The 17568-nt window shown below is 47.7% G+C and overlaps 1 protein-coding gene and 1 long non-coding RNA gene across 5 annotated transcripts; one reads left to right on the forward strand and one right to left on the reverse strand.

Moving 5' to 3' along the window:
• Positions 1 to 397: 397 nt before the first annotated feature.
• On the reverse strand, positions 398 to 12817 carry Vamp5 (vesicle-associated membrane protein 5). Of its 2 annotated transcripts, NM_001080742.2 has the most exons (4): positions 12730 to 12817; positions 2543 to 2680; positions 1639 to 1819; positions 398 to 1528 (listed from the first exon to the last, which is right to left on the reverse strand). In NM_001080742.2, the coding sequence occupies exons 1-3, from the start codon at positions 12730 to 12732 to the stop codon at positions 1652 to 1654; spliced, it is 309 nt and encodes a 102-aa protein (NP_001074211.1). In that variant the 5' UTR covers positions 12733 to 12817; the 3' UTR covers positions 398 to 1528; positions 1639 to 1651. The 2 variants fall into 2 exon arrangements, with proteins under 2 accessions (NP_001074211.1, NP_058568.1); NM_016872.4 differs by having other exon boundaries at positions 398 to 1819.
• Positions 11630 to 17567, forward strand: Gm52494. 3 transcript variants are annotated; one of them, XR_003956311.1, is made up of 3 exons: positions 11630 to 12122; positions 12246 to 12453; positions 15589 to 17093. It is a non-coding gene; the product is annotated as a predicted gene, 52494 (long non-coding RNA). The 3 variants fall into 3 exon arrangements; XR_003956312.1 differs by having other exon boundaries at positions 15610 to 17093; XR_003956310.1 differs by lacking the exon at positions 15589 to 17093 and adding an exon at positions 17493 to 17567 and having other exon boundaries at positions 11631 to 12122.
• Position 17568: the final 1 nt, after the last annotated feature.

Genomic DNA, 17568 nt, shown 5'->3' on the forward strand with positions numbered 1-17568 from the left:
AAGGCCACCACATTAGGGGCTTTTGTTTATGTGTTTTTGAGAAAGGGTCATTGTGCAGACCAGGTTAGCCTCAATCTAACAGAGATCTGCCTGTCCCTACTTTGCCAGTGCTTGAATCAAAAGTTAATGCTACCACATTGGACCACACACCTGGCATTTAAAGATGGGTTCTGGGGAGTAACTCCGGGCCTTGTGCTCGAAAGGCAAACACTTTGTGGGATTATCTCTCTGTCATGTTTTTTGTTGTTTCTAAATGTTTTATTTTATAAAATGGTGTGTGCGTGTGTGTGTGTGTGTGTGTGTGTGTGCGTGTGCACAAGTAAGTGCAGGTGCCCACAGAGGATGATCTCCCTGAAGCTGGATTTACAGTAGTTATGAAGTGCCTGACTTGAGAGATGGAAACTGAACTTGCAGACTTGGATCCTCTGTAGAGCAGTACACCTTTTTTTTTTTTTTTTTAACTTCATGTTTGTTTTTTTTTTTGTTTGTTTGTTGAATTTATTTTTATTTTATGATTGTTGATGTTTTATCTGCATGTGTGTCTGTGTGAGGGTGTCAGATCCTTTGGAACTAGAGTTAAAGACAGCTGTGAGCTGCCATGTGGGTGCTGGGAACTGAACCTGGATCCTCTAGAAGAATAGCCAGTGCTCTTAATCTCTGGACCAGCTCTCCAACCATTTTTTTTCCTTTTAAGACAGGGTCTCTCATATAGCCCAGAATAGCTCCTAACTAACTGTAGCCAAGGATGATCTTGAATTTGTATTCCTCCTGTCTCTACTTCCTGAGTGCTGAAACTATAGATGTATGCACCACCATCAACCCCAGGACTTTGTTCATACAGGGCAGGCATTTCTGTCAACTGAGTTATACTCCCAGCAAGCCCTTTCCTTTTTATCCTTCTATCTGGAGTTCCATTGGTCCTCTGAGAATGTTCAAGATATCAAAGATGATGGATTTCATTTTCATGGGAATGGGTGCAAAGGTCTGGTTTGTGGACTACTGTGCCCTTGGCCCACATTCCTTAAAGGTCCATCTGTGTAGGACAGGATCAAGTTGGAAAAGGAGAGGAAGGGGCTGTCTCCTGAAATATAGTCCTTTGGATGAGGTGATAGGTTTTCTTTTCTTTTCTTTCTTTTTTTTTTAAGAGATTACATTAATTTGGGGGGGGGTCATATAGTATGTTTGTGCTACAGGGTCTGTGTCTGTAGTGTATATGTGTGTATGTGTATCTGTGTGTGTGTGGGGGGGGTGTATATGTGTAATGCCTATGTCTGGTGTCTGTAGGGTGTGTGTATGTATATGATATACTTTTGTGTCTGTGGTGTGTGTGTGAGTGAGAGAGAGAGAGAGAGAGAGAGAGAGAGAGAGAGAGAGCATTTTTAACCAAAGAGCAGCTTTTACTGAGCTCCAGTGGTGTGGCCTAATAGGGCCAGTGCAGCAGTCCACTCTCAAGGGCCAGTCCATGGCATGATGGGAGATGCAGAGGTGCACATAATCCTGGATGCCCTTCAGCAGTCATTTGGGTGTCCTAGATGGAAGCAAACACCAGGATTCTCTGGAGACCAAAACAGGCCAGTGCAGTCATTCAGCCTTCCCTTCAGGCCGGGCTGGGTCAGTCCCCAGTCCCTAAGGCATCACCTGCATCCTAGGCCTATGGTTTACTACTGTCCCCACCACTCGGAAGAAAGACGACCAGCAACACAATCAGGATGATGAGCAGGCCAACAGCCACTGCTAGCCCCAAGTAGACCCGGCACCGGATATTTTCCCAGCGCTTCTGCTGGGCTAAAGTCTTGGTTGTCTTGCTGAAGGCCGAACTCTGCAGATACCAAGAGATATGGGGAGGGAGTGAGGGAAGAGGGTGGGGGGAGGAGAGAGAGAGAGGAGAGAGAGAGTGTTAATGGTTCCCACAGGGCCTTAAAGCCAGCTCTCCATTCCCATGCCTTCCCGTGCTAGGATGAACTATTCCTACACCCTCCACATCCTGTCTGCTGCCTCTCCTCCACTCACTGTTCCCTGTAACCATTCTAGCCTGGCTCTTGATCTCAGTCACTGCTATAACACTTGACTCTCCATCCTGCTAGCTCACACCCACTTAGCAATACCAGGCCGTGACCACTAGGGATGCACACATCTCCAAAGACTTATTTGTTTATTTCTGTTTGGGTGTTATTGTTTGTAAGACAGGGTCTCATGTATCTCAGCTTAGACTTACTGTGCACCGGAGAATGAGCTTCTGAGCCTCTGGCCTGTCTCCTGAGTGCCGGGATCCTAGGTATACTACCACTCATGATCCATGCCACAGTGGGGTGTGAGCCCAGGGCTGTGCATGCTAAGTAAGCACTCTATCAGCTGAGCTACAGCCCCAACCCAAAGGCATCTTGGTGAAACCGACTTGTAGGAAACCCGGAAGTTGCACACTGATAAGCAGGCAAGCCTAGGAGCCCACCTAGGGCCTCACCTCCCCAGCAAAGCCTAAGCGCTCCCTCTAAGGGTCAAACTTCTCCTGTCTCTCCTCCCCCTGCTCCCATCGGTCACACACCATGTCCAGGAGCTGGTCTGAACGCTGCTCCAACTCCGCCAGCTTGCCGTGACGCTCCAGGACCTTGTCGAAATTGTTGAGCATGATTTCCGTCACTTCGTCCGCCTGCTGCTGGCATTGCTTCAGTTCTTTCCCTGCCTGAGCACCAAGCCCAAGGTCAAGGCTGCGAGGGTTCCCCACCCAGCCTTCCTCTGGCACAAAAGACCTAAAAATCCCCTACAATGTCTGTGTGTGGTGGATGAGTAATAGCCTCCTTGGTGTGTAACGACATGAGATATTCAGGTTAAAGGGCTGCCTTCTGAGCAGTTTGCTTCCAGGTTCCTACCCTTATCCGTCCACCCTGGATTTCAGCATCTCAGCTTCTTCCATGTTACCCCAAACTGGGAGCTTCCCAGGTCCTCACCTTCCCACAAAGCAGACACTTTGCTCATCTGCTCCAAGATGGCATCTACCCCATGTTCACCTTTCCTATGGCTTCCTACTGACCCCCAAGAAGTAGTGAAGACCAGGGAGCCAGGCAGGAAAACAGTCTGCTCCACAGAACTAGGAAAGTCATTGGAGACCAGATCACAGCTGAGTCTCTAGAAGTGCTCACAAACTCAGCAGCTCAGCTCTCCCTCTTTGGACCTCTGACCAGTCAGGCCAGTTCTGCCTCTGAGCTAAGCTGCTCTCCACCTTCTAGTGACCACCTTCTAGTTCCTCTCCTGGGAACCTCAGATCCTCTGGCCTTTGGCTCCCAGCCTACTAGTCAGCTGGGATACCGTCTTTAATAGGACCCAAGTGACAGACTGGCTTCTGAACCTGGGCAGCACAGCTTCACCTAACCAAGGAACCCAATCTGTTTTGAAGGGTTGCGGGGAGGTGAATACAAGTTTCAATCTGGGGGAGGTGAAAGGGAAAGAGGAGGAGAGGGGCAGAGGGAAAGAGGGTGCGGCAAAAGCCCGCTGCCTCTAGATGCTATGTGCTAAGACCATGAGCAGGTCTATTCAGGAAGATGAATTCCAGAGGATTAGCAAACCACAATTCCCTTCCCTCAGCCTCGTCCTTCCCAGCCTATCCCTATTCTGTCTCCTGTGCATAGCAACTGTCACCCACTACCCCGCCCCCCTTTCCGGTTGGCCCATATCTCCAACTGTTTGCAGCAGACAGTTTGGCACTTAACAGAATTCCACCTAAAACCAGAGGATTTCTGTTGGAAGGGACCTGGTAGTCACAGAGGATTCCCTCCTACTCAAGCAAGAATCCTCGCCCAGGATCTTTGCAGCTGCCTTATACACAGCCTCAGAGCATTCCCAGGGCGTGAGTCCTGTCTAGATCACAAGCTCCCAGTGGGAGGGCAGGGGGCAGCTCCATCCTTCAGCATCCAGAAGCCCGGGAGGCCAACACAGGGACCCAGTAAAGGGACCAGTTGCTTCATTGCCTATCCTAAAGGAACTCTGTCTCAAGAGAGGTTCTCCTGGTTTGCCTATCTAGCCCAGCAAGAGTTTCAGGGGACAGGCATCTGAAACCCAAACAGGTCAATATTTACCCAAGAGCTAGAAAAACAGCCTGTTTTAAGTGTGGGGCAGGCAAACCAAGGAGGCAGAGGGTGTTCAGACGCTGGGACACAGGGCAGCAGAGAAGAGAACAGGGAATTCATACTTCCTCCCATTCCTGAGTCACTTGTCATCCCCACTGTGGTGGCTGCATGGTTAGACAAGGCTCCATTGTTTGAACTTCTCCCACATTGCAGGACTCCACAGCATAGACTTGGGAATAGACAAAGATTTAAGCATGAGAACCATTACTAGAGATTGGTGGAAATCTGAGGGCTTTTTTGTTCTTTTTTATTGTAGAGGGACACAAATGTGGAAGCCAGAGGACAACTTTGTGGAGTCAGTTCTTTTTTTTTTTTTTTTTTTTCCTTTTCCTTTTCCTTTGAGACAGGGTTTCTCTCTATAGCCCTGGCTGTCCTGGAACTCACTCTGTAGACCAGGCTGTCCTGGAACTCAGAAATTCGCCTGCCTCTGCCTTCCAGTGCTGGGATTAAAGACGTGCGCCACCACACCGGGCTAGTGGAGTCAGTTCTTGCCTTCCGTTTTTACAATGGATTCTAGGGATTGAACTCAGGCCAGCAGGCTTGTATGTAAAGCACTTTACCTGTTAAGCCATCACACTGGCCCTTGTCTGTCTGTCTCTCTCTCTCTCTCTGTGTCTCTCTCTCTCTGTCTCTGTCTCTGTGTGTGTGTGTGTGTGTGTCTCTCTGTATGTGTACAGCGTATGAGTGTGTAGTGAACATTAGCATGTGCTTGCTGGGATGCCTGCCTGTAATGCACCCAGATGCCAACAGATGATGCCCCGCTCCATCACAACCTATCTTAACTCCCTTGAGAGTTGGTCTCTCACTGAACCTGGAAGAGTCTGGCAGCCAGAAAGCCCCACCAACATTTCTGTCTCTTTTCCTGTCCCCCAGGCACTAAGATTATAGGCATGTGCAGCTATACCTAGCTTTTCACATGGGTTCTGGACATGTGACCTCAGGTTCTCTTGTGTCAGTGACAAGTGCAGATAACCACTGAGCCATCACCCCAGCAACCTCCTCCTTTATCTTTTCTTTTCTTTTCTCTTCTCTTCTCTTCTCTTCTCTTCTCTTATTTTCTTTCTTTTTTCTTCTTTTTGACAAGGTTCTGACCCAGATTGGCTTCTGAAATGACCTTGAACATCTGATCTTATTAGTTTCATTTCCTGGTACTATATTACAAGTGTACCATGCCCTGTTTATGTGGTGCTAGCGATTAAAGCCCAGGGCTCCATTCCTGCTTAGGTAAGCACTCTACCTACTGAACTACATCTCTAGCTCTGTCCTTCTGTTCTGGATGCTACAGCTGTTGCTATCTTATTCCAATATAAGGGTCACGTTCTATGGAGAGTGACTGTGCCGCTAGCTGCAGTCTGGAGCCTTTTCCCTTCACAGAGAAGCCAGGCCTATTGCCTATTGGGAACCAAGATAGGCTCCAGGAAACACAGCCACCAGATCCCAGATCACATTGTTCCCCTCAGCCAAAGGAGAAAGGACCCTGACTATGTGCACAGGTTTCTGCTGGCAGTATAAAAGTTAAATTGCTAGGGAATGTTTTAGGGAAGAGCTGAGCAAACAGAGGGCAAGGGCCAGGCTGCCACTTGTAACGCAGCCAACGGCCTGGCATCTGGGAGACATGTGACATTTTCTGAATGAATCGTACCTGTTTCCAGGGAGATCTCTCTCCACCAGATACCATTGGAGAATTACACAGAGACATAAAGTGCCCTAGCCATGAAGTGAGTAGATTACAGCGGTCAGAGAATTGTAATCAAAAGGGCAGTTGTTGGGTTAGAACTCAGCTATTCTGCAGAGACAGGGACATGGCCCACTAGTGAAGAGATGTGACAGAAGGTGGAGAGGCTGGGTGGGGCTAGGGAAAGCAGTGGAAGTCAAGGGGTAGAAACTAGTACAGCAGAAGTGATGATAAAAGCCAACCAAGCCAGGTGAGGCACCTCTGAGTTCCAGGCCAGCCTGAGTCTCAAAAAGCATCAGGCGTGACACAACTGTAATCCCAACATTCCACAGGCAGAGGCAAGAGAATGAGAGAAATTCCAGTCCAACTTTGGCCTGGCCTACATGAGACCAGATCAAGGTCAGGGCTGGGGCTGCATGGGCTATGAAGATGGCTCAGTGGGTAATAAGAGTGCTTGCTGTATATTCATAAGCTCCTGAGTTCGGATCCCAAGCACCCATGGAAAAGGCTAGTCGTGGCTGCACACCCCAATAACCACGGCTCTGGGAGAGCAAAGACAGAGGATCATTGGGTCTTACTGGCTGCCATTCTGGCTCCAGGCTTGGTGAGAAACCTTGTCTCAAGAGAATTTGGCAGAGAGTGATAGAGCAAGGTAACACACACACACACACACACACACACACACACACACACACACACTCCTCACAATACACATGAGTGGATAGACGTGAGAAGTCCAGACGGTGAAGCCCAGCCAACAGGGAGAAGCCATGCATTAGCAAGGATATGAAGCGATGCCTACAGGGTCAGGAAAGCACCGAGGGAGAAGAGGAAGGGGGTGGGTGAGAAAAGTATTTCTGAGACCTGCCAGAATCCAGCAGGACTTGGGGGTTTTGAGCCAAAGGGAAGCAGAGGGGAGTGGTTATGAGATATCGGGCGCTAAGTACACAGGGAATGTTCTTGTCAGACTGGTACCATCTGCACAGGCTACCCCCCTGCAGCACGTGTGCACACCACACACAGCCCATGCTAAGAAGTAAGCCCAGAGCCACAAAACACGACATAACAGGGCAGTTGCTCTGACAGCGAGTGACATACTTGACACTCTAGAATCCCTTTCTGGATTTTCTGGGCTCATGTGAAAACACACTCTCAATCCTCTGTGTTGAACTAGACCTGCTCAGGGACAGCACTCACCTTGTGTGTGTGGTTATAGGGTCAACTGCCAACATTGCAAAAAAAAAAAAAAAAAAAAAAAAAGAAAGAAAGAAAGAAAGAAAGAAAGAAAGAAAGAAAGAAAGAAAGAAAGGGAGAAAACAGAAAAATACACTTCCTGTTGCTGAGGCAGGAGGAACAGTTTAGCCCTTAAATTCCAGCAACATATTGCAAGTCAGCACTCCCAACTCCCCTGTTTTAGTTTGTCTTATATACACCTGGTTTTCAGGGAATTCAATATATCGACCAGCTAGGCTGCTTGAACTCACAGATATCTCCGTGCCTCTGCCTGAGACCATGTCTCTTAAAAATCAAGAAGTAGGGTGTGGTCGTGCTTGCACATAACCCTAGCACAGCGGAGGGCAGAGCACGTGACACGACAGAGGAAGATTCCCAGGACTTGCCCATGTGAAAACTGTGTGTACTGGTGAGCACTTGTAACCTCGATGCTCGAAGCATTGCTTGGGCCACGGGAGACAGGAGGACCCCTGAACCTGACAGAGGATGAGGCCTGGCTTCAGCAAGCAAGCCCCTGTCTCAAAAACAAAACAAAACAAAACAAAACAAAACAAAACAAAACAAACAAAAAACAAAACAAAACAAAACAAAGAACCCAAGATGTGCTGCCTCCCTCCCTCGCTTCAGATTCCGCCTCCGCCACTTTCCATCCTGTAACCGACACTGGGAAAAGTTACCTCTCTGACCAGTCACTTCCTCTTTTGTAACGTTGTGGTGATAACAGTGCCTACCTCATAAACCTCATCATATTAGCTCAGATTATGTGACACGGTATAGACAAAAGCCTTAACAATACCTCACCTGACTGAATGCTAAGTAAATAGCAGCAATTAATATTCACATAGACCAAATTTTCATCTCTTTTTCTATTAAGGACTTATTTATTTATTTATTTATTTATTTATTTATTTTCAGGATGGGTTTTTTTTGGAATAGCCCTGCTTGTCCTGGACATCTCTCTGTAGACCAGGCTGACCTCAGAGATCTGCCTGCCTCTGCCTCCAGAACACGAGGCTTAAAGGCATGAGCCATCACAGCCCAGCTGACTTTTTTTTTTTTTTCGATCCAGGGTTTCTCTGTGTAGCCCTGGCTGTCCTGCTGTCCTCGAATTCACTCTGTAGACAAGGCTGGCCTCGAACTCAGAAGTCCCCCTGCCTCTGCCTCCCGAGTGCTGCGATTAAAGGCATGTGACACTACTGCCAGGCTTCCAGCTGACTTTTTTTAAACGTGAATTTTTTTTTTTTTTTTTAGATTTATTTACTTTACGTGAGTGAGTGTTTTCCCTGCACATGTGTATGTGTACAGTGTGTGTGCCTGGTGCCCAAGAAAGTCAGAAGAGGCTGTCAGATGTCCACAGACCTGGAATTATGGTTTGTTGTTGGCCACCATGTAGGTTCTGGGAATCAAATCCAGGTCTTCTGCAGGAACAGTCATCTCTTCAGCCCTAAAATTTATCTTTAAAAAAAATATTTATGGGTGCTGGAGAGTTGTCTCAACAGTTAGGAGCACTGGTTGCTCTTCCAGAGGGCCTTGGTTTCTTTCCCAGCACCCACATCCGTAACTGCAGTTCAGGGGATCTGACTGTGCTCTGGCTCTTCAGTCACCTACCATGTGGACCACCCATAGTGACTACTGAAGGCTGGATGCAGGTCCTCTGGAGGAGCAGCAGTTGCCTTTAACTAATAAGCCATTCTGCAGCCCATGCTTTTTTTTTTTTTTCTTCTTGAGACAGGTCTAAGGTAGTCCTGTTTGCAGCTGGTCTTGAACTAATTTCATAGCTGAATACAATCTTGAACTCCCAAACTTCCTGCTCTACCTCACAAGTGCTCGGAGAACAGATGTACACCATCATAAATACTTGGTTCCCCTTACACCTCACCTCTTTTTTCCCCCCAAGCTTTATTTATTTTTATTTTATGGGTGTGGCTGTTTTGTCTGTATATATGTCTGTGCACCAGGTGCATACAGGGTCTGAGGAAGCCAGAAAAAAGTGACCAACCCTCTGGAACTAAACTTTCAGACAGCTGTTTGCTGTTGTGAAATCTGTTGTGGAAATCAAACCTGGGGCCCCTGTAAGAGCAGCCAATTTTTAAAAATATGTATTTTATCTATGAGTAAGTTGCTTACATGCTGGTATGCACACCACATGTATGCCCAAAGAAGTCAGTGTACCAAGGCTGCTTGGAACTAGGGATCTGGAGTTAGGGATGGCTGGGGGCCACCATCTGGGTGCAGGGAATCCAACTCAGGTTCTCTGAAGTCGCAACAAATGCTCTTAACCACTGAGCCACTGCTCCAGCCGACCCCTCCACCCCCTGCTTACACAGAAGTGTTGGAGACCTTAGGAAGGGTTTCTCACGTGTGGAATATATATATATAAGTTCCTCAAGAGAGTCATCTTTTCTCTCTCATGGGATCCACAACCAGCCAAGGTCTCTCTGTTGCACACTCAGGCTTTTACTTCCTCCTTATTTTCATAAGGAGTTGGCTGTAGATCTTTGAGAATTAGCCTTTAGCCCAGTGGTTCTCAACCTCCCTGTTACCCTTTAATACAGTTCCTCATGTATGGTGACCCCCCAGTCATAGAAATTATTTTTGTTGCTACTTCATAACTTTAATGTTGCTACTGTTATGAATCATAATGTGAATATTTTTGGAGACAGAAGTTTGCCAAAGGGGTGGAGGCGCACAGGTTGAGAATCAGTGCTCTAGCTCCAATCTCTGCTGTCTTCATCGGATGCTACAGGCTACCGAAATCTGTGTTTATTTGTGTAGCACTGGAATTTGAACCATGTACGATGACCCATACTGCAGTCCTTTCAGAAATTTTAAATTTCTATTTAAAAAAAAAAAAGCTGGGCGTGGTGGCGCACGCCTTTCATCCCAGCACTCGGGAGGCAGAGGCAGGCAGATTTCTGAGTTCGAGGCCAGCCTGGTGTACAAAGTGAGCTCCAGGACAGCCAGGGCTATACAGAGAAACCCTGTTTCGAAAAACCTAAATAAACAAACAAACAAACAAACAAACAAACAAACATGAAACAGACTCCCATTAAATTGTACAGCCTGGCCGGGGACTTGGGGGTCCTCCTGCCTCTGCCCACAAGTGTTGGGACTACAGGCCTTAAGTGTTGATCAATAGTAACAGCTGCTACCTTTCCGTGGTCACAGGAACCTGACCCAGCACTGAGCTAGCTGTGCATGTGGGTATCTGGCTAAACCTTTACAATAACCCACTGAAGATAGTATTATTGTCCTTGTCTAGAGTAAGTAGGTAACCAACCTGAGGGTAGAATGGACAGAGATTCCACATGTCTAATCCCTGTGCTAAACCAGACGCACAGAAAGTGTGAGGTCTGGTGCCCCTGATGACTGGCTAAAGAGTACTAGCCACTGGATGCCAACTCTGCTTGTGTTCAAAGGAGAAAGGCCCGTGACTACAAGCACAAGTTCTGCCAGACAAATGATTCTGAGGATTATTTTAGGCTGAGCATAGGCCTATGAACCTACCTAATCCCAGTACTCAGTAGGCAGAGTTCGAGGCCAATCACGTCTATATAGTATCTAGTCGGACCTTGTCTAAAAAAATTTATTCTATATCTGGACATGGTGTCAAATACTTGTAATCCTAGCACTTGGGAGGCAGAGGCAGGAGCATTGCTGCAACTTCAAGGCCAGCTTTGTTTACTTAGGTCATTTAAGGGCAGGGTATATAGCAAGACTGCCTCAAAAAAATAGTTAACTCCATTCAGGCACTGTGGCTCAGCGACATCGTGAGTTCTGCATCAATCTGATCTACATGAGACCTTGTCCCCCAAAACCAAACAAGCAGGCTAAATAATTTTTAGTTATTTATGGTGGGGCTGGAGAGGTGGCTCAGCATTTAAGAGCACTTGCTGCTTTTCTAGAAGATCTGGGTTCCTAGCACCCACTTGGCGGCTCACGGGTGCCTAAAATTCCAGTACAAGGTGAAATTCCCTCTTCTGGCCTCCACAGGCACTGCACACACATGGTACCCCGCACACATACATGCAGGGGAAAATTCATACACATGAATAAAATCTTTTAAAATGATCTATGGTGCTAGGAAGATGCCTCCATAAATAAATCCCCTGTTGCACAAGTTTGGGGACCAGAGTCTGACTCCCTAGCACCCACATAAAAGCCAGGCAGTCTGCCTGTAATCCTAGGGGCAGGAAGAAGGGGCCGGTCCCAAGGACAAGCTGGCAGCTAGACGAGACAAACTGGTGAGCTCCAGGTTGAACCAGAGATCCCGTCTCCAAAAATAAAGTGGAAAGCTGTTTAATAAGACACCTGACATCAGCCTCTGACTTCCACATGTATCTAAACAGGCATGTGCCCAGACACGTGAACAAGCGTGCATACCACACATGCAAAAAAATATTGCTCATTTCCATCTCTCATTTTCATCTCCTCCATCACTGTTTTGTGCTATTCCAATGGCAAAAAAGAATTTTTTTCTTAAATCATTTTGACTGAATGAGTCCCAGTGAAGAAAAGGGAAAGGAAAGGGAAATCAGTTGGGGGTGGGGGTATATATGGTAGTCAGAGGGATGGGATGCAGGAGGAAAGAGCTGGAGACAGAAAGGGGGACAAGGGAAGAAGAGATAGATGATGGAGCTGGAGACAGGCTGAAGGGATAAAATTAATGCATCCCCCAGACTCTGAACCCCCAAGGTTCTCCTGAACAGCCAGATAACCTAACCTGGCGCAGCCTTCTTTTCAGAACTTCTCCTCAAGAGCTGAGAGCCAGTTGAAAGACCATCTCTGCCCTGTACTCTCGGAAGTGGGCTCTCAGCTCCAGCCCATTCTCAGAGCCTCCCTCGGTTTCCTGGTGTGGCCTCAAAGCTTAGGGCTACCTTCCTGCCACACTTCCCTTTCCTGCCTCCAGTTCCCTAGAGATGAGGCCATCCAGGCATTGCCACCCCTAGCCAGGCCACATCCATCCCATCTTAGAGTACTAAACTTGCTTCCAGTCTGGCCACCTTCCCAGGAGCCCTGGAAGGTGGGATCCAGGCATCAGTGGTCCCTGACACTTTTGTCTTGGAAATGGCAAGTCTGCAGCAGGAGTGAATGTAGGTGACTCAACTCATGATTATGTTACTAGGTAGAGGTTAGGAAAGAGTCAGCAGGCTGGGTCACAGGGATAACTTCATGGAACTTTTATAGTAAACAACTTATTTTCTCTTTTCCCCCAGGGAAGTGTTTATCTGTCAGCACGTCAGCACGGGGCCTCTACCAGGCATCTGCTCAGGTTTCCAACCCTTGGGCCAGCTCTGGCTCCTCTTAGCCTGGGGAAGAGCTGGAGAGGTCATCGCATTACCTACCACTTCTCAGCAAAGGGTTCTGAGTGCCTGGCAGCAGCGACCATAAACATCTTCTTTAACCTCTCAAGGACCCACCAAGGTAAGTATTGCTGCCCCTACTTCACTGCGCGGAAAAGGAGGCTCGTGGAGGTTAAGTAACTTGCCCGGTATTGCCGGGAGCTGATAACTGCTCCAGGAGCGTGGGAAGCTGTAGCACCGCTCACTCTGCCCCGACGGGGCGCACTCCGAAGTCTCCCTCCCCGGTTGCCTGCAAAGTTGGGGACTAGTCCGTGCGACCAGCGTGACCTATGCCCCTGGGGTTCAGAATCCTGCTTTTTGCCCCTGCACAATCGCCCTCTGCCCCTGCCCGTCTCACCATTGCCTCCGCAGCCGCCGCCGCTGCCTGCTCGCCGGCTCCGATTCCTCTGCCCCGAGCGGCCTCAGTGCCCGCGGCCCGGGAGGAAGCCGTGGGGCGGGGCGGGCCCGCAGCCCAAGAGGGAGGGGGGCGCGCCTTCTCAGAGGTGCCCGTCCCGGGCAAACCGAAAGCGGTGACAGGACCCGTGGGGCGCCTCCTACCGGGCCACAGGCGTCCGATTTCCGATGACACCCCAGCCTGGTGAATTGGGGACCGATGTCTCTTGGATCTGGGGCTGCATCAGGAGTTAGCCCAGGAGGCGTCATTCCGTCATGCAAAAAGCATCTGTGGGAGCTATGTGCTGGAGCTGACATGAACAAGCCAGAAGTATTTGCCACCTTGGTGAGTGCGTCTCACCCGAAATTAAAAACACACCAACCACTCCAAAGTTCTGATTATTTACAGACGGAACAGGCAGTATTCTGAATACATTGTATGTCACCGAGTTATACCCTTAAAAATGGTAAGCTAGGGCTGGTGAGATGGCTCAGTGGGTAAGAGCACCCGACTGCTCTTCCGAAGGTCCGGAGTTCAAATCCCAGCAACCACATGGTGGCTCACAACCATCTGTAACAAGATCTGACGCCCTCTTCTGGAGTGTCTGAAGACAGCTACAGTGTACTTACATATAATAAATAAATAAATCTTTTTAAAAAATGGACTCGCGTTGTGGAAAGAACCAACTCCTGCAAGTTGGCCTCTGATCTCCATACATTGGGGGAGGAAGATTTTTAAAATGCTAAAGTGTTGCAGACATTTCTGTGAGCTAAAAGTCTCAATGGTGTGTGGATGGATCTCAAGTTTTGAACCAACAAGAGGCAGAAGAGGCAAAGGAGAAGATGGGAGCCAGCTTCCAAAGTGGTACTCAAGCAGAGACCATCTCTTTTGGATAAGAATAAAATACAAACTACACAGACTGTCTTGAAGAGTTTCACAGCATGAGTTTAGGACAGAGTTGCAAGCTGCTGCAAGGAAAACAAACAGGTGTTGCCCAGCCTGAGAACACACACTTTCTCTTAGATTCCTGGTGTGGGCCTTGCGGGATGGTCCTCTAACAGGTGAGGAAGATGGAGTTCTTGACGAAGAGAGATGCCGAGGAAACTGCGGCTTTTCTTGCAGAACTGGGAACTGAGAAGTCCTTTCCTTAATCTCATTGGCCCGTCCCAGCCTCAGGCCAACTTCAAGGTTAAAATGAGGTTGTTTGTAAAGAACTGTGCAAAAGGTGCAGAAAGCCTGAAGACTTGTAAAGGATACGCTGTGCTCTGAATTCCACAAAAAGCTCACGGAGGAATATATTAAGTGGTGCTGTTTTATGTGCTTAATCGAAGGCTAAAATGTGAGACCGCAGAGACGGCTCAGCAGTTAAGAGTCCTGGCTGCCCCTCCAGAGGACTGAGGTTTAATTGTCAGCACCTACATGCCAGCTCACTACATGCCAGCTCACTACATGCCAGCTCACTACATGCCAGCTCACTGCGGTCTGTTAACTCCAGCTCCGGGGGATCCGATGCCCTGTTCTGGCCTCCAAGGACACGTGTCACACATGGTCACAGTCACACATGCAGAGGAAGCATCTTTACACATAAAATAAAAATAATTTAAAGAACAAAGAGTTTTTAAAAAGACTTTAGTTTTAAGGCAAAAACTCAATTGTAAATGGATGCTGGGGATGGGCTTGCCTGTTTTGCCCCAAGCCCTGGGTTTGATGTCCCGCATCATACAAACCAGACTTGGTGGTAGATGGCAGCATCGGCGAGCCAGCAGCAGAAGGGTCAAGGTTCACAGCCATGGCCTGCTGTCTAATGAATGTGAGCAGTTACTACATGAGAGCCTGCCCGAAGACAAAATAAAACAAAACCAAACAGAAAACTGAGCTGGCTCTGTAGCTATGGTTGTGATCCTAACACTTAAGAGGATGAGGCAGGAGGATTGACTGAGTTTGAGACCAGCCTGGGTCATATATAGTAAATTCCAGGACAGCTTAACCTAGGCTTCAAGGCTACAAAGTAAGACTTTGTCTATTAAAAGAAAGAAAGAAAGAAAGAAAGAAAGAAAGAAAGAAAGAAAGAAAGAAAGAAAGAAAGGAAGAAAGGAAGAAAGAGAAAAGAGAAGAAAACAACAGAAAAGAAAAGAAAGGAAAAGAAAAGAGGAGAAAAGAAGAGAAAAAAGAAGGCCATGTGAATTTGACTCCAATGTAAAATGAAAGCAGCCTCTTACAGGAAGTGCTGACTCTGGCTTTTCTCTGTTCTAAACTCTTTTTTTTTTTCCTTTCCGAGACAGGGTTTCTCCGTATAGTCTTGGCTGTCCTGGAACTCATTCTGTAAACCAGGCTGGCCTCACACTCAGAAATCCACCTGCCTCTGCTTCCCGAGTGCTGGGATTAAAGGCGTGCGCCACCACTGCCCAGCTGTTCTAAACGCTTGTAGGCCTGTTCCTTTGCTGGAGATGCTGGTGTGCTTCTAGATTTGTGTAGCCTTCCTGAGCTGCTGTGGAGAAATAGTTAAAGCCATCTTCCACCTTCCAGGCTGCCCTTGACATCCTAAATGTGGCTTCTCTTAACCAAAATGCCAGGGGCTTTTGTCCCTGGGTTGAGCCACTGTGAGGATAGACCACTGGTTTCCATGCTTGGACACATTACCTCAGAATGGGCTGGGGGTGAAGAGGGTAGGCTCACTCATGTCAAAGTAGATGGAGAGGGGCTGTTTGGTACTTTCCCTGCCCTCTGTGGAATCGAGAGCATGATCCAAAATCTGGCCTGTATTTAGTATCCCACATTTTTGACTCTCAACCCATCCCTTTCCTCACATGCTCCCAACAACAGGTTGTTTCTAATTCTGGAAAGGTTGTGTAGGAACCAAGGACAGAGGAAGCCAAGAACCACAAGCCAAGGCAGACTGGGCTCTGGAAAGAACCGCAGTGATGAAGAACCTGGTGGGAAGGAGGAGTCCAGAAGACAGAAAGCTCATTGTGCTGTCAGCCTGGTCCTGTGACATTGACTCTGACTAGCCATGGGACTCTGGGGAGGGAGAGATGCTCACCACCACTCCCTCAGAACAGCTGAGATCCAGGCCTCTATAAAGACCCAGAAAAGCAAGGATAGACAAAAGACAAACAGAACAACCCACAAAGGATACGCTGACTAGCTCCTTCAGCCTCTCTCTGGCTCTGAGTCATACCTAGGCCATAGACGAGACATGGCAGAAGTGACAAGAGCCCTTGAACCAGGTCTTACATGACCCATCATCATATCCTTGCAAGCGTATCCAGGAGGTCAGTTAAGGGACATGGCAGGGTCCCAGGAGGGCGCTGAATCCTGCATCCCACTCTAAAGTGCTATGAAGTTCTAATCCTCCTTATGGTAAGAGCTCTAGGAAATCCTTGTTCTTGTGAGTTGTGACAATGAACAGTGTGGTACAAAGAAAAACAGGAGGGCTCAGGAGAGGGCTCAGCAGGGAAAGCACTTGTTATGCAAGCATGGGACCTGAGTCCAAATCTCTAGGACCCATATAAAAGTTTTATGTGTGCTTCTTTCTGTAACCTCAGCACTGTGGAGATGGATCCCTAAGCCAAACTGATGAGCTCCAGGCTTAGTGAGTGACTGTTTCAAAAAGTGGGGTGAGGGCTGGAGCTGTACCTCAGTACAGACTCTTATCTCACAGACCTTATGCTGTAGGCTCAACCGTCAGGAAGAAGAGTCCACTAGGTAGTAAGACAGAGAGCGATAAAGACATCCAACATTGACCTCCGGCGTGCACACACTTGCACACATAGATGCACAAGCACCGGCATTCACCGATGCAGATATACACATACACATCTATACAAGAGAGAGGGAGAGAGATGGAAAGATGGCTCGTTGTTTAAGAGTGCAAACTGTTCAACAATATGGCTGCCTAAACAAGATCTGAGCAAGGACATCAACAGGCATGCTAGCACAGAGGGGGGAGGAACAACAATTCTCCAGAGTTGAGATTCTTAATTGGTTATCAACACCAAGTACTCAGCCCTGTAATTATTTACATGCGAGCAAAACCAAACACAAATCTGCACACTGTGTATGCGTGTGTGTGTGTAAAACAATGAAAGAAAGAGGCCGTGAATTTGAGAGGAAGTGAAGGGAGGATGATGAGTTGAGGGGTGTTAAGAGAGGAAAGGGAAGGGGCAACACAATATAATTATATTTTAATTAATAATCAAACATAAACTTTTACCTAAGGGGAAGGGGGGAAGAGTGCAAACTGTTCTTGCAGAGGACTCCAGTTTGGTTCCAAGCGCCCATGTTGGGCTTGTAACTCCAGGGGAACCAACATCCTCTTCTGGCCTCTGCAGGCTCTTCATTCACATACTCATACTTATTTTTTTAAATAATTTTCTTTATTTTTTTTAGTGTCTATGAGTACACTGTAGCTGTCTTCAGACACACCACAAGAGGGTATCAGATCCCATTACAGAATGGTTGTGAGCCACCATGTGGTTGCTGGGAATTGAACTCAGGACTTCTGGAAGAGCAGTCAGTGCTCTCAACCTCTGAGCCATCTCTCTAAACCCATACTCATTCTTCTTAAAAAATAAAAGTCCTTTTAAAGACAGACAGACAGACTGACTGACTTATTGATTCTAGCTGGGTCTAGTGATTGGCATATCTAATTCAGGTATGCAAAGCCTCTGAGCTGCCATCTTTCTTCACTAAACCTGTGCTCAATCCTTGCACTATCTTGGTTCTAGATTGGGAGAAACCAGCCTGGAGGGGTTCCTCAGAAAGAAAGAAACAGACACTTGAAAGACACAGGAGTAAAGCGCC

Source organism: Mus musculus, chromosome 6 (assembly GCF_000001635.26).
Source record: "Mus musculus strain C57BL/6J chromosome 6, GRCm38.p6 C57BL/6J".
NCBI lineage: Eukaryota > Metazoa > Chordata > Mammalia > Rodentia > Muridae > Mus > Mus musculus.